A 16,957-nucleotide genomic window follows, 5' to 3' on the forward strand; every position below is an offset into this window, starting at 1 on the left:
TTTTGGTGATGTCTACTTTTATCTACTACATTTGTAATGGCTTGTGTCAACCAAATGATGCAAAATGCAAGCAAACATGCCAAAAACGACTCCGTTTTGCCTTCGCTTCTAACGAAGGGATTGCCGACTGCGTACCGAATATGAAAAATAATCGCGACTGCAGAGGATACAAACCCCATAAACAACGGCTAAGCACCTTTTTATTTATTTTGTTCATTTAATTTCAATTTTTGTCATTGACTAATTCGAAATTTTTACAGCTCTTAAGAGTAGGAGCGCCATCGGTATGATCACTGACTGAAACAAACATAGAAAGTCTCCTCCGCTAGTCCAATCCAGCTGCTTTTGCAGAAAGCCAAAGATTTCAGCTGCAAATTCGAATTCGCAATGTTCGCCAAGCGGCTTTTGCAGAAAGCCATAAACAACTCTCAGGTAAAGTCGTATTCCAAGCATTCGATCGCCGCCACTTTTTTCTGTCAATTTTTTTTTCGAATTTTTCAGTTTAGCTTCGTAATTTGCGTTTTTTGATTAAAATTCCGTTTCTTTTTTGTTGGGGTGGATTAAATTCCGATGCTTTATCTTGTTAGTGTCCTGGAAAACTGGATATTGCATCAATGGATTATTTTTTATGATTTTTTTTTTTATTCATTTCTGTGTATTTTTATGCTCGAATACTTGGATTGTATGAATTTGGAGCCTCTTACCCATTTTTCTTAAATTGGGATTTTGTATTGGAAATTGTTGGTTTCAGCATAATTTGCCATACGGGAGTTTGACGGCGGAAGACTTGGACCTGCGAGTTGCAGTTCACTATGGCATCCCATCCACGGCCTCCATTCTTGCTTTCGACCCGATTCAGCGCCTTTTGGCCATTGGAACATTGTGAGTTAAAATGCACCTACTTTCTTCCTTCTTCTTTTTTGTTTATGCTGTTTTCGTTGTGCGAATTGATCAAAAACCAATCTACTTAGCATTGCGCACTGTCGTGTGGTTAATGAGGTATCTTGCTGCCAAGCATTGCTGTTCCACATTTCTCGGAATTGCTATTCGTTTCTGTGGTCCCAGAACTTTTGAATGGCAAAATACACATGCATATTTGGTGAAGCATGCTTGTAGATACTGCAATGAAGGCATGATATTACGTACATCTATTTGGAGATATGATATCTCTGCATCACACAAATCACATTGTTGTTTTGATTCTTATTTGTTTGGTAGGGATGGGAGGATTAAAGTGATCGGTGGTGATGGTATTGAAGGACTCTTTATATCCCGAAGCAACTGCCTTACAAATACATTGAGGTTTCTGTGTGCACCATTCATTCCCCTTGTTTAGTTACAAGGATAAAGTATCAATAGTAAAGTGTTTAGGGTGAAACATTTATTTTTTTTTGAATGATATATTTATATAATAACGATTATCGACAATCGTCATCAAATAGTGCCCTGTCTATCCCTTCTTTTTTTTTTTTCTTCCACAAAGCGTCATCTAATAGTGCTCCGGCTATGGAGAATCTATGGAGAATTGGTGTTTTAGTAAGTCATTGACCAAATTTATTCACAACAACAACAATTATCGACATTCGCTCGGAAGTTTGAGAACTATTTAGCCGAAATGGGAAAAAGAAAAGAAAAATCAACAAGATCGAAAAAGGAAAACAAGGCTCATCCAGTGAAAACATACACACAAAGGATGAAAGCCATAAGCGAATGCCAAAGAAAAGTCATTTTCCCAAACCCATTTACATGCATTTTCTCGCTTTCCCATTTCCCTTTTCCAATTTTCTGTAATTATTTCCAAACTCCAATCAAGAAAATTAAAAAATTGTACGTAAATTTAAGCTTTACCTGTAGATTAGCAACAACAAAAGCAAACTGATTCCAACGATCTGGAGAAATTTGGGTTTTAAGGATTTGAGTTAACTGAAATTGATTTGGATGACCAGCTTTTTGTTTCAATTCATGGTGCAACACAAATGAAGAGGTGGAGAAGTATGGAACGAAATGGTGAGAAAATTTGGTTCAGCAGTATTCCGTATCAATTCGGAGTGGAAGAGGAAGGAAACGGTGCAGATGAGAGGAATGAAGCGGTGCTGCAAATCTCCCTAGCATGCCATGTGTGCAATTTGGGAATTTCACTGTCAAAGCACAAAAAGTAGGAACACATAAACATTAAAATAAGGGCAAAAATGTCAAAACACTGTTCCAATTTAGTGAGATTTGAGGCACATTGATAGCAATGACGTATTATATTTATGTTAAGTTTAATACTTAGTAAATAGTTGATTCATTGTATGGCCTAACCCAGCCACCCTTCCCTTAGCAGATTATCCCATCCACTTAAATGCAGAATATTGTTGTATCAAAAAGTTCTTTCAGCACCCTTCCTTAGAGTAGATTATCCCCTCCGTTTAGACGTGGAATATAATTATTCAAACAAATAGTCTTTTATGCAACGAAAATGCTACCTCAAGTTAATTATACATTGTTGTGTGGAAGAATAATATGGTAACCACTTTTGAACTCAATATGGGTCTATTTACTTACCAAGAATGAGAATGCAAAATGTGGGTATAATTCTAACTCTTGACATCATGTGTTTACTAAAATACAAGGAATAAAAAGGTAATGGAAGCCCTTGTTAAACAAATGTGTTCCGTTTATAATTTCAACCATGTATCATTACACATAGAGACTTGCTTATTCCGTACTTAAACAATGTCACGTATATATCACTTTCATCTCATTATCATATCCACAAAGTAAGCAAGCATGCCCTAAATTACAACTACAACAAGAATTTTCTATCGATCGAAATAGTCCAATCCAAGCCAAACCACAACTCAAAAGTAAAGAATCCATCCTTCACACTTTTTTTTTTGTACTTAGCCATTTAAGATTTAACAACTTCCCCCACTTGCAACATTGCCTACTTGGAAAGACATCCCACCCCCGAGGGGAGTATTTATCAAATATCGCAAAAAATTAAGGGAGTTTTAACAGATCACTTTCGGTACTGTTCACTTTTAATGAAAAACCACATTTATACATTTACTTGGTACTATTCATTATACATTTTAAAAAGGCTTTTCATTAAAAGGGGAGTTTTTTTTGGATTTTCCGTTAGTTTTCCTAAAAATTAACCCTTAATTTCAAAAATGTCAATTTTTATAAAAACTTTCAAATACATCCAAATTTTCACTTAAATAGACATACATACCTCAAATTAAAAATTAAATAAATTAAAGGTTTTTTAGCTACCATCGCCTCAAGCTTCAATCCAACTCACCTTTGCTTCTACACTCCACCACCACAACCCTATCCCCTTCGACCCCCTCATCATCGACATTGAGCGTTGTCATGGTTATCACAAGTTGGAGTAGCAGAATTTCAATTATGCCTACTAATATCATTTTTAGTTTTAAATATAATAATAGTTTTTAAAGTTAATCCACATGTCGTTATATGATTGTATTTGTGAGACCCACGTGGTGCCACATTATCACATTAATAGAGCAATTGACATATTTTTCATGAAAAAACTAAAATGATCACGATGGAAAAATTCAAAGAAAGACCAAACTGATTCACGATAGACAAATTCAAGAACACTATTATTGATTATCATTAATTATTAAGGACCAAATTAAGAAGTTATGTCAATATCACGAATCATTTTGGCTAAAAAACCTTTAATTTATTCGATTGTTAAATTTGAGAGTATTTGTATCTATTTAGCTGAAATTTTGGATATATTTGAAAGATTTTATAAAAAAATTACATTTTTAAAATTAAAGGTTAATTTTTTACAATATTTAATAAATACTCCCCCGAGGGTTTAACAACCTCCCCATCCACCCACCCACAAAAACCCAAAAACGATGACTTGGCTTCACACAATCCCTCCACTTGGCAGCCTTGAGACGTGTTGCCCGTCATCCAAGAGAAAATTTTAATTGTGACGGAAATATAAATGGTACACCACTACATGTTTTTATGTAAATGATGAGAAATTTTATTTTTTAAGTTATTAACTTTTTAACATTAATATCTCACCATTTAAATAGTGAGACATGATCAACACTGGAAAAATCTCTCGTCATCCGGGTAGCACCAAACAAAACCTCGACGATATACGGAGTGGCGGGAACGATCAGATTGCTTACAGGTATGTCAATTGCTTGCTTTTACTCGCTTTGGAGTATTTCGAAACGAAAATGTGTAACTTTTTTCCGTTGTATTGTATAAATCTGTGGATTGAATGGCTATATTTCCAGGGAATGGTGTTTGTTTGCTGAATTGATGTGTTTGGTGCAGGAAATTATGCTCTTGTAATAACTTCGCGGACGGAAGTTGGGACTTATCTCGGCTTCCCTGTTTATCGAGTGACCTCGATGAGGTTTCTGTCCTACAACGAGGGTATGAAGAATTCAACTGCTCCGGAGGTAAGGGTTTTGATTCTTTTCATTCGTTAGCGAGTTTGAGAGTGACTTGGGATGTTTTAATTTTGTGATGTGTTTGTGCAGAAAAAGGATGAGGCGTACTTCATGGCTCTGTTGAAAACAGTCCAATCAACTTCGGGGCTGTACTTCTCGTACAAGACTGATATAACACTAGAGTAAATTCTTATGTCTATTTATGTATCTATTCGGTAAAGTGTTGTATTTGTTTATTTAATCATATATAATTGATCATTTCTACCAGCTTTCAAAGAAGATGTAAGTTAGTGGAAGGATGGATGGCCAAACCAATATGGAAGCAGGTTAGTTGGAAATTTGGAATATTGGGTTTATCGGGACCTGATTAGTTCTTAAAAGTGATTCATGTTATATACATCAGGTGCATATAAGCATATATATTGTCCACGCGTTTAGTTTACTAGGCATCCTCAACTCTTTCCAATTCAGAGGGTTAATGGGGAAAGAAAGGAAAACCGCCCTAAGGATTTGCCAACTTCTGTGTTTTTGTGCACTATACTTATCTTTTGTTCTCAAGGTGAAAGTTTCAGCTCAATAAAGATGCCTTCTCAGTTCATATCCTTGAAAACATGCCATCCTTTGTGCAATTTTTTGGTTGTCAAGAGATTCTCCCTTCCCCTTTATCCAAAGGATTTTTTTGTCAGCACTAGAAGATGAGAAAGCATGAGTATCGAGTCAACTGACACACCATATCATATGGATGTTTATCAGTTTTTTCTCTTAATGCCATTTTAGCTCCTATCAAATGTTTACTTTACACATTATGATCTATGACTAGTAATTGCTTGGTAGTTTTTAACATTATTTGTGTTTTCAGGCTGACCCTCGATTTGTTTGGAACAGAAATCATTTGTGTTTTCAGGCTGATCCTTGATTTGTTTGGAACAGAAATCTTTTGGACGAACTTATCAAGTATAAGGTTAGACTTTCCATCTTTGAGGTCATAATTAGTTAAACAATTTAAAGTATTTTCTTGCTTACCGCCACTTAATGTATATCTTTAAGGAAGAACAGCATTTCCAAAAGTCGTCAGTTCTTCGCGCACAAATTTTATCGCTAATGCTCATTAATTTTCTCATGGCAGCTTGATGGGTTCATTATTCCTCTAGTACAAGGAAATATCCTGAATTTACTGATTTCTTATGTGTATGTCCCTCTCTCTCTCTCTCTCTCTCTCTAAGATTGAGATTCAGAGTTTAGGTGAGTAATATGTTATGGTGTTCCGTGACCTACATTTAAGCTTCCAGACTGCACAGCTAAAGCTAAAGGCTTATCTGCCACACTTACGATAGTCTCAAGGAGGTGTACCCGGCGTCTAGGCACAATCTTATAGAGATGATTGATTCTTGTAGTCACTTTTGTGTCCGTATCTGCATGTTTTGAAGGACTTAAACATGAAACACTGTAATGTGGTCGCGTAGGGACAAGAATGTGGAGAAGATGAGCCAACCTTGATGGAGATGTTGCTAATTTTTTTGAAACTGAGCAGTTGGTGGAGATTGAAGGTTTCCAGCCCTCATTATTGCAGGTAATTCTCATATGAAGGTTCAGAAAAGAAATGTGTGCTGAGGTATTATTTTATCGGAGTATTTTTAGTTACTATTATGTTTCTTTGCCTAAATAGGACATTAGCTTATATCATGGTGTCATTGTACATGTGATCAACTAAGTTGGCCGAGGATTAAACATTTGAGAAAAGTATATTCTGTTGAGAATGAATCCCATATTGATGGGAGGAGGGACCTTGCATGAGCTTATAAGTAAATTGGGCTAATCCCCATATTGCAAATTGGTTTTATGGTGGAACCTCAACTTTCTTCACATTCTGCGGTCCTTGTTGATGTGAGAAATATCATAATTGTAGAACTTTGTCATTCTTTTATGAGGTTTATGGAATGCCCCTCACATAGATGAAACTTTTGTACAGTTTAGCAAGGATAGATTGGTTTTTGCCAACTTTTATACATTTAGAGAACTTTTTCAATACTATACTTTCTAAATATGCAGGCGCTGTTTCACTATTAACCTTTAAGACTGATAATAGATTGGAAGTTTTGTCATAAATTAATTCAAGAAGATTTATTTTTCTATTCCTTTTTTCTGTATAAAAACCTTCCATAATACTTTTGATATGTTTTTTAGATTCGAGGTTCAATTCTGCTTCTTTGGTAGTAAATTGTTGACTTGAGCTATAAACCACAACTTAGGATTATTACTCATGAGCAGAGAGTAATTTGTTGCCAGAGATGCAAATCCATCCCTTTTTACTCTTTTCTGGCTTCATGGTACAGTTCTTGTTAGAGTAGTTTCTGAATTTTCCCAATCTACTTACAGTCAAATGTTGTGGAGCACCATTTTTTTGATCTTTCCCAAAGATATGGAGAGACAATGGCAATAGACCTAACTGATAAAGTAAGGGTTTCTTCTCTTTTTAACTTTTTACTTTGAATTTAACAATCCTTGCACACTGGTTCACCTTTACGTTAAGCTGAAAATTTTGCAATTTTTTTCCTTCAAATTGTGTTTGTACGACATGCTCACCTTTTTGTGGCTCTGGGATTCGCTAAATAAGCAATGGTGTCTATAACTCGTCCCAGCTGATTGCTTGTGCTACACAAGTTTTACTTTTTTTTTTAATTGTATGCAAAGTATATGTTGTTTCATATATTTCCAGTTGTTATAAGCTTTCCATTTATTGTTATTTGTAGCATGGTGATGAAGGTCAACTAAGCACGGCATTTTCTGCTGAAATGCAAAATCTACCAAACATGAGGTGACAATTTGCATACTTATGTATGCAACTATGTTGGCTCCCAACTGAATCATTTTCCCACTTCAAGTGGATTCCTTTTTTGTTTTCGAGGTTGCTTAAAATGAAGTCAGTTCTATTGGTTGGCATTGGGAACAATGTCAGAAATGAGATTTTGTTCTCAACTTACTAGTGTTTTTGTAGCAGATACGTTTCATTTGACTTTCAACATGTATGTGGTAACTCAAACTTTGAAAACTTAAAGGTTCTATACGAGCAGATCTCAGAGCCATTTGAAAAGCAAGTGTAATGAAAGCGTACTATCTGATTGAATTAAGTATGCGAAAATCCAGGTATGCTGGCAATATGTAATACTGTTTTTAATCAAAACTGTTCCAGCTGAGCAGATACTTCCTTGTAGATGCGAAGGGCAATATACTTGAGGAGCAGAACTGCAATGATTGCCTTGATTGAACAAATGTTACTCAGGTTTCTAAGAAAATTACCTAGTGTGATTGATCTTAATAATTTGTGCCAATATGATATACCATATGCCATTGCAGGAGTAAACTGAGATTTGACATTCAATTGTTTACTGCTTCTTTATTTTGTAGAGTTGCTTGGCCCAGAAGTCTCTAGATGCACAGTTGCAGAGGACTGGAGTGCTGGATTCTTCTGAAAGCATTTCTATGTTTGCTGAAGACTACCAAACTGTTGACCCTAAAAATTACAAAACCTACGTGGCGCGCAGGCCGAGTAACTAATAAGCTAACTACGTCCTTCGGTCGAATGCGGGGCGTGCCAACTCGTCGGCCGAGCTTGGCCGAGGAGTAAAATTTGTTGATGTCGCTTTGGGTGCGTCGTTGACTTCTCTATCTTGCGATTGCGACCGAGGAAGAAACGCTCTCGGTCTCTGGGTTCTACAGCCTGATGACAAGGCTGCTAATTCTGCGGAGTTCACAAATCGTCGGAGCCCGATTCGGTCACTGTGATTATATTCGTAAGAGTATAAGCACGTCGAATCGAGACCAAACTATATGGGCACAGGTACTCAAACGTGATGTATGTCTTGATGGTGAACGTAGTTCGGCCGTCGGAATGCCGAACCCTGAAGCTCACTTGGGAGTATCCAATCATAAAACCACTCAGCGTCCAGTGCGCCGAGCAATGCAATTCGTAACACCTGACTATGCCGAGAAGGCTAGTAAGGTGACCTCTGCCAACAAAGGTTCGAAAACCCTTCTCGACCGAGACTTAGATAGATAATCGGTCGACCTCGACGCAGTGTTGTTTATCCAAACTGAAGGTGCCTCTTGGTCGGCTGATTCTACAGCAGCAGTGCTGTTTATCCAAACTAAAGGTGCTCGCCGGGTGCTTCCACAGTGCTGTTTATCCAAACTGAAGGTGTGTCGGCAGGGAAAGAAAAGGAAGAATCTCAAGGTGTTTGAGAGGTTTTGCGCAGGGCAATTGTATGTTCATTCGAAGGTCTTTTTCTGTTGCATGATTCCTTGTATTTATAGTGCCCCATTCCTTGAAACCAATTCTGATTTGGATTGGGAGTCCTTGTCCCATTTTGCCTCTAACTCGAACAAACCTATTCCTACTGGGATTCTGAATTTTCCTTCTTTTCGGGACTCCATTCCTTGCTGGTCGAGAATCCTGGTCCCACTAGGGCTTCCTCGACCTTTCCTATTCATCCGGACTACTTAGGATAGGATTTGGCCGATCCTGCCAGCTGGCCCGGGATTTATTATTCGGCCCATAGTATTTACCATCACCTTGGGCCGAGCACATCCTGCTGCTCGGCCCAGCAATAATATTTTGGGCCCAAACATTGCCCCATCGCTTCTGAGGTCGCCGACTGTTAACTCTTGGTCTTGCCTCGGCCTTGAAGAATGATTGCACTTTCCTGCGCATTTATGAGACATGATTGCACTTTCCTCGTCGCCCTTGATAGGAGCATTTTTATGCGACTTAATTGGCTTGTTCTCATGCATTTATGTTGTTTTTCCTTAGTTAGTTTAAGTGTTTAAAGTCATTTTCGTGCAATTTCAGGTTTTAGTGTCAAAGTATGCAAAAAGAAGCAATTTGGAGCATTCTAGAGCATTTTTGGGCCAAGATTGGATAGTGCAAGCATAGAGGCATGAGGATGGACGAATTTGAAGGCTTGAATTCAGTTAGGGAGCTGCAAGGGGGCCTAAAAAACCTTATTTCTAGAAGGCTTTATCTATTCACACATGGTGCCTAATTTCTAGCTTGTCTCCTAGCCATCCTACCTTGTCTCCTAGCCGTCCTAGCTTATCACTAGCCGTCCTAGCTTGTCTCCTAGCCGTCCTAGCTTGTCACTAGCCATCCTAGCTTGTCACTAGCTGCCCTAGCTTGTCTCCTAGTCGTCCTAGCTTGTCTCCTAGCCGTCCTAGCTTGTCTCCTAGCCGTCCTATCTTGTCTCCTACCTTGTCCAAGCTACACACATATATCCTTTAAGTGTTTCATGTATAGAATTTCTGGTACAAAAAACCTTTTGGTTTCAACTAAGTTCAAAAAACCTTTCCTAGCCCTATAAATAAGGCTTTGCAGCAAGGCACTTGGGGGGATCACTGATTTCACCCAATTTTCGTCCATTCATCTAGCCACACCACTCTACACATCCTAAAATCCTAAAAACACAATTCCAGCCAAACACTACACCTTGCCGTGCCTATCCTCCATCCAATTCCATAATCCCTGATCCTAAAACACATCCCAACCATCCCATCCACCTTTGTGCCGTAGCAAGGAGAAAGAAGGAAAGACTCTTGGATGCTCAAGCTTCGTCGTTGGTGCATTCTAGGTGTAATTCGTTTTATGATTTCAATGTTTAATTTATTTTCCTTTCATTTTGCTATGAACATGAGTGGCTAAACCCCTATTGGTTAGGGGTGATTTCGAAGCCATAACTATGTGTGCAAGTTGATTTGATAAATTCCAGTTATGAGTTCTTGAATCGTGAATGCAATTGGCTTAACTGTGCGAGTAATAACGTATTTGTGTTTGTTAATTAGGGGTTGACACTTAATTGGCTTGCATGAATATGATGCTAGAATATAAGTTTGTTTCACATAATTGTCACACACTTATATTCACAAGTAGTGAAGGTTGCTAGTCACAATCGCGTTAAGTTCAAATCCTAGCATAAGTGTCATGATGTCATTGTCACAAGTGCTTTGTCAATGCTTATAGTTTTCATTGAACGTAATGATCTTTGATTGTATCTTTATTATGATGTCATGTAAGGAACTTTTGAAGAATGCTTTGGGTTGTCGTATGATGTCATCCAATTCAATAACACAAGGAAAACTTGAGAATTAACTAGTGATGTCACGGTTAATTTGGGGCATTGTCATTCATAATTCTATGAAGGAATAACTGGAAATCGAGTCATTTGCATACTTGTCATGTGTGGAGAAAGAACCCCTAACTAGTTCATCATCCATTAAAAACCCCAAAAACGTTTCAAAATCAGTTTTACTTTGCAATCTGTTTTCTCAACTTTAATTTCGTCCAAATCAAATCCCCCTTTACTTTGAAGTCTCAATTTAGTTAGAAATTGTTTTGGTTCATGTTTTTAAGTGTTTTGAGTCAAGTTTTCAACCAATTTCGTCCAAATTAGTGTAGGTGCTCAAAACTGCCCAGAAAGTGGTTTTTAGGCAGTTTTGAGTCTTCTAGTTGCTGTTTTGAGTTTTTGTTTTGTTTTAGTGTTTTAACTTTGGTTTTTCATTCTTTGAGTCCAAATTAGTGTTTTTAACTTTGTTTTGGAGTTCTTAGGTCAGTTTTCAAGAGTTTAGCAATCCCTCCTAATCCCCGGTTTTGAACGATCCCTACTTACATACTTTGCTACAATTGTCAGAAGAGGGTTTAATTTGTGTGCTTAATATATTTCGCATCAAATTTTTGGCGCCGTTGCCGGGGATTAGCAACTTTGCTAATCCCTTGGACTGTTTTTGTTTCATTTATTTCACTTTGTTTCTGATTTTGTTTTAGTTTCTGACCTATTTTTGTTTCTTGTTTTTTTAGGTACTAGTGCATGACGCGGAGTTCTCAAACTGTGCATGCACATATCTTAGACTTTAACGACGATTTTGAACGTGATTTGAGAAGAAAGAGGAGGCATCCCGAACGTAGTGAACCTAGTTCAAGTTCAGAGGCCGAATCTGAGTTTGAAGAAGTGGAAGAAGAAGTTATGGCAGCGGACAATCGGACCATTAAAGAGCTTTCGGCCTCAGGGTTGGCCAATGCCGCACCATTATGCATTCAATACCCCGCGGCTGCCCAAGGCAAGACCGATGAATTCGAGTTGAAGTCAAGCTTGTTGCACCACATTCCTAAATACCATGGGCTTTCCATGGAAGATCCAAACAAGCATCTTAAAGAGTTTGAAGTAGTTTGTTCAAGCATGACTCCCGTCAATGTTGACGGAAGTATTTTGAAGATGAAAGCTTTTCCGTTCTCTTTAATGGATAAAGCTAAGGATTGGTTATACGAGTTGGCTCCTGGCACTGTCACTTCATGGGAGAGTATGAAAAGAGCGTTTTTGGAGAAGTTTTTCCCAACTTCTCGCATCATTCTTCTTCGTAAAAAAATAAGTGGAATTCAACAAGATGAAGGTGAGTCTTTTCCTGCATACTATGAACGTTTTAAATCACTTGTTGCTTCTTGTCCACAGCATCAGATGAAGGAGGAGCTACTTTTGCAATACTTCTACGAGGGCCTCCTACCATTAGAACGTCAAATGCTCGATGCCTCGGCAGGTGGAGCATTAGTGGACAAAACACCTATGGCTGCCAAGACCTTGATTTCTAATCGAGCGTTGAACGATCAACAATACGAAGGAGTAGGCCAAAGAGGACCCCCACGGCAACATGTTCATGAGGTAAGTTCTACTTCCGACATTAATTCACAATTGGCTAATCTTACTTCTATTGTGTCTCAGTTGGCCGAGGGCATGAAGATGTAAGGACCAATTGTATGTGGCGTATGTTCTATGCATGGACATGCCTCTGAAAAATGTCCACAGTTGATTGAAAATGGTGGATGGGAAAGCACCAATGCAATTGGGTTTCAAGGCCAAAACCAACCAAGGAACGATCCTTATTCCAACACATATAATCCCGGTTGGAGAGACCACCCAAATTTCAAATGGAGGGAGCCCCAACAATCTCAAAACCAAGGAGGCTTTAGGCAACAACCCCCTGGGTTATTTCCCAAAACCTACGGCCCACCCCAAAATCAAGCCCAATCCGGCCCAAGTGCCTCAGGTACGTCTCTTGACAATGATGCACTTCTTAAGATACTAACTAAGTTGTCTAATGGGCAGGATGATCAAGCTAAGGCTATGCAAAACCAAGACAAAAGGGTGGATCAATTAGAGAAACAAATGGGGCAAATTGCCGAGTTTATGGGGCAGTTTCGTGAACAAGGAAAGCTCCCTAGTTCCACCGTTCCAAATCCAAAGGGAAGCTTCGAAAGTGCAAAGGCCATAACCTTGAGAAGTGGAGAAGAGATTGGGGCAGATCCTACACCATCACAATCAGGTCCCAAAGGTGATGAAAACTTGCAAATTGAAGAGGAAGAATCAAGCAAACCCACGGCAAAGGTGGGAGAGTCTTTGCCGCAAGTTCCTAGTGCCCCAAAACTGTCTAATTCGGCCAAAAAGGGTAAGAATGTGTCAAATTCGGTTTCTACTAATGCTTTTCCTTCGAATGCTCCTTTTCCTAGTAGGTTTATGCAAACAAGGAAGGAAGAAGCTGAAAAGGACATCCTTGAGACATTTAGGAAAGTTCAAGTGAACATACCCTTGTTGGATGCAATCAAGCAAGTCCCTAGATACACCAAGTTTTTGAAGGAGTTGTGCACCACTAGGAAGAGGATGTCGACCAAGGAAGTGGTAAAAGTAGGTGAGAATGTGTCCGCCATCTTGCAACGCAAACTACCTCCCAAATGCAAAGATCCGGGTAGTTTCACCATTCCTTGTGTCATAGGTAACACTAGATTTGAATCTGCCATGCTTGACTTAGGTGCCTCTATAAATGTTATGCCATATTCCATATATGCATCTATGAACCTAGGAGCATTGAAAAAGGATGGTGTTATCATACAATTGGCCGATAGATCTAATGCCTATCCAAAGGGAGTTTTGGAAGATGTTTTGGTGCAGGTTAATCATTTGATCTTTCCGGCGGATTTCTATGTCCTTGAGATGGATGAATCGGATCATGCACCCTCGCTGCCCATTCTACTTGGAAGGCCATTCATGAAAACGGCCCGGACTAAGATTGACGTGTTTAATGGAACTTTGTCCATGGAATTTGATGGGGAAGTTGTTAATTTCAATCTTTCCAATTCTATTAAGTATCCTAGTGAAGATCATTCATGTTTCTCTATTGATACTGTTGACTCTTTGGCGCAAGGATACCTTGAAGATTTGAATGATGATATGCTTGAAAAAGTCATTACAAGTGGTGTAGAAGTCAAAACCAAGGGAGCAACATCCATGCAACCCCACGGCACAAATACACTATCCTATGCCGTGCCTCCTAGTGAGGATTTTCTTGAAGTAGTTGCTGCCCTTGAGTCATCACCAATACATGATGGTAAGTTTCCTAACAAAGAGTCCATTCCCATTTCGACTAACAAGTTGCTTCCATCCATAATTCAGGCACCTATCCTTGAACTCAAACCTTTGCCAAGCCATTTGAAGTACATTTTCTTGGGAAAAAATGAGACACTGCCTGCCATCATATCATCATCCCTCACGGCACAAGAGGAGGAAAAACTCATGCATGTGTTGAAGGAGTACAAATCTGCCCTAGGATGGACATTGGCCGATATCAAAGGTATAAGCCCCACAACTTGTATGCATCACATATTTCTTGAGGAGGGGACCAAACCAACTAGAGAGGCTCAACGCCGTCTTAACCCTCCAATGATGGAAGTTGTGAAAAAGGAGATAATCAAACTTCTTGATTGTGGAGTCATTTATCCTATCTCCGATAGTCGTTGGGTTTCACCTATCCAATGTGTGCCTAAGAAATCCGGAGTGACGGTTGTGGAGAATGCCGAGAATGAGCTTGTACCCATGAGAATCCAAACCGGTTGGCGTGTATGCATCGATTATAGGAAGATAAATGCCACCACAAGGAAGGACCACTTCCCATTGCCGTTCCTAGATCAAATGTTGGAAAGGTTAGCGGGTCATTCTTTTTATTGCTTTCTTGATGGATATTCAGGTTATAATCAAATTGTCATTGCCCCGGATGATCAAGAAAAGACCACTTTTACTTGTCCCTTTGGAACATTTGCATATCGACGCATGCCATTTGGTTTGTGCAATGCCCCTGCCACGTTTCAAAGGTGTATGGTAAGCATATTTTCTGATTATGTTGAAAGGATTATTGAGATATTCATGGATGACTTTAGTGTTTTTGGTGATTCTTTTGATAAATGCTTGGATAATCTCACTTTAATCTTGAAACGTTGTGTTGAAACAAACCTTGTTTTAAATTGGGAAAAATGCCATTTTATGGTTAAACAAGGTATTGTTTTGGGTCATATAATCTCTGAAAAAGGAATTGAAGTTGATAAGTCTAAAGTAGATCTTGTACGCTACTTACTCTCTCCTACTTCGGTTAGAGAGGTTCGTTCTTTTCTTGGTCATGCAGGATTCTATAGACGATTTATCAAGGACTTTTCCAAGATTGCACAACCCCTATGCCGCCTCCTCCAAAAAGATGTGTCTTTTGAGTTCAACGAGGCATGCGAGAAGTCATTCAAGCATCTCAAAGAGCTCCTAACCACGGCACCCATCATAACTCCCCCGGATTGGTCCATTCCATTTGAATTGATGTGTGATGCCTCGGATTATGCACTTGGGGCTGTTTTGGGTCAAAGGAAAAATAAACAGTCACATGTTATTTATTATGCTTCCCGCACTTTAAATGATGCTCAATTGAATTATTCTACAACCGAAAAAGAACTCTTGGCGGTTGTATTTGCTTTAGATAAGTTTAGATCATATCTTATTGGCACTAAAGTAATTGTTTTCACTGACCACGCAGCCTTGAAGTATCTTTTCACCAAAAAGGAGGCCAAACCAAGGCTCATTCGTTGGATGCTCCTACTTCAAGAGTTCGATATTGAAATTAGGGACAAGAAAGGCTGTGAAAACGTGGTGGCTGACCACTTGAGTAGATTGGTGCATGAAGAAGAATCCCTCCCCATTTCTGAGACGTTTCCGGATGAACAACTTCTGTCCATTGAGGTAAGTACCCCTTGGTATGCCGATTTGGTCAATTTCTTGGTGACTAAGCAAGTTCCTAACACCCTAAGCAAGGTCCAACGTGATAAATTGATACATGATGCAAGATTTTATGTGTGGGATGATCCATATCTATGGAAATATTGCCCAGATCAGATTATTAGAAGATGTGTGCCAACTTCTGATTTTAACTCAATTCTAGCATTTTGTCATTCTTATGCATGTGGAGGCCATTTTGGTACCCAAAGGACAGCTCGTAAAGTGTTAGAATCTGGTTTTTATTGGCCTACATTGTTCAAAGATGCTAGAATGTTTTGCTTAACATGTGATAGATGTCAAAGAACAGGTTCTATTGGTACAAAAGACCAAATGCCGCAAACACCCATCTTCAATGTTGAAATCTTTGATGTTTGGGGTATTGATTTCATGGGTCCTTTTCCTTCTTCATTTGGTTTCACTTATATTTTGCTTGCGGTTGATTATGTTTCTAAATGGGTAGAAGCAAAAGCTACCCGTACTAACGATTCTAGAGTGGTTTCAGATTTCATCAAGACTAACATTTTCTCTAGATTTGGGATGCCGCGGGTATTTATAAGTGATGGAGGTTCACATTTCTGCAATAGGACCATTGAGGCACTCTTCAAGAAGTACAATGTCAAGCATAAGGTTTCAACACCTTATCACCCACAAACAAGTGGCCAAGCCGAAGTATCAAATAGAGAGGTCAAGCAAATCTTGGAGAAGACCGTGGGGCCTAACCGGAAGGATTGGAGCATGCGTTTAGACGATGCACTATGGGCATATCGCACTGCCTACAAAACACCCCTAGGGATGTCTCCATTTCGGCTAGTTTATGGAAAACCTTGTCACTTACCCGTGGAGCTAGAGCATAAGGCACATTGGGCCATCAAAACGTTCAATTTGGACTTAGATGCTGCTGGAATGCATCGGAAGCTCCAATTGAATGAGCTTGAGGAACTAAGGAATGAAGCCTACGAGAATGCCCGCATTTACAAGGAAAAGACGAAGGCGTTTCATGACAAGATGATTAGGGGCAAAACCTTCACAATTGGGCAGAAAGTTTTACTTTTTAATTCTCGTCTACGTTTATTTCCCGGAAAGTTACGTTCTAAATGGATTGGACCTTTTGTTGTTACTAATGTTTTTCCACATGGTGCAGTTCAAGTCCAAAGCTTAAGGAATGGGGTGGAATTCAAGGTCAACGGACATAGATTGAAGCCATACTATGAGAATGCCGTGGGGCAGGTTGTGGAGGAGATCTCACTCCATGCCGTGGGCACCAATGGTGCCTGAACGTGTTCTTCGTCCGGCTGCAAGACGTTAAAGAAAGCGCTACTTGGGAGGCAACCCATGCCATTCAACAAAGGAAGACCTAGAAAGCACTCCAATTCCAGATTTGCATTCCTAAACCCTTCT

The 16,957-nt window shown here is 39.1% G+C and overlaps 2 protein-coding genes across 2 annotated transcripts; both read left to right on the forward strand.

Annotated features, from left to right (window-relative positions):
- The first annotated feature begins 253 nt into the window (after positions 1–253).
- On the forward strand, positions 254–1,369 carry LOC137744642 (uncharacterized). Its single transcript, XM_068484413.1, has 3 exons — positions 254–432; positions 752–882; positions 1,219–1,369. Exons 1-3 carry the CDS (start codon positions 388–390, stop codon positions 1,334–1,336), a joined length of 294 nt encoding a protein of 97 aa, XP_068340514.1. The 5' UTR covers positions 254–387; the 3' UTR covers positions 1,337–1,369.
- Positions 1,370–4,092: 2,723 nt separating this feature from the next.
- On the forward strand, positions 4,093–7,939 carry LOC137745262 (phosphoinositide phosphatase SAC8-like). The gene is made up of 10 exons (XM_068485181.1): positions 4,093–4,168; positions 4,318–4,445; positions 4,527–4,618; positions 4,705–4,762; positions 5,322–5,397; positions 5,563–5,624; positions 5,900–6,006; positions 6,621–6,890; positions 7,187–7,716; positions 7,842–7,939. Exons 2-5 carry the CDS (start codon positions 4,395–4,397, stop codon positions 5,343–5,345), a joined length of 225 nt encoding a protein of 74 aa, XP_068341282.1. The 5' UTR covers positions 4,093–4,168; positions 4,318–4,394; the 3' UTR covers positions 5,346–5,397; positions 5,563–5,624; positions 5,900–6,006; positions 6,621–6,890; positions 7,187–7,716; positions 7,842–7,939.
- Positions 7,940–16,957: the final 9,018 nt, after the last annotated feature.

The sequence above is a fragment of the Pyrus communis genome, chromosome 9 (genome assembly GCF_963583255.1).
Source record: "Pyrus communis chromosome 9, drPyrComm1.1, whole genome shotgun sequence".
Taxonomy (NCBI): domain Eukaryota; kingdom Viridiplantae; phylum Streptophyta; class Magnoliopsida; order Rosales; family Rosaceae; genus Pyrus; species Pyrus communis.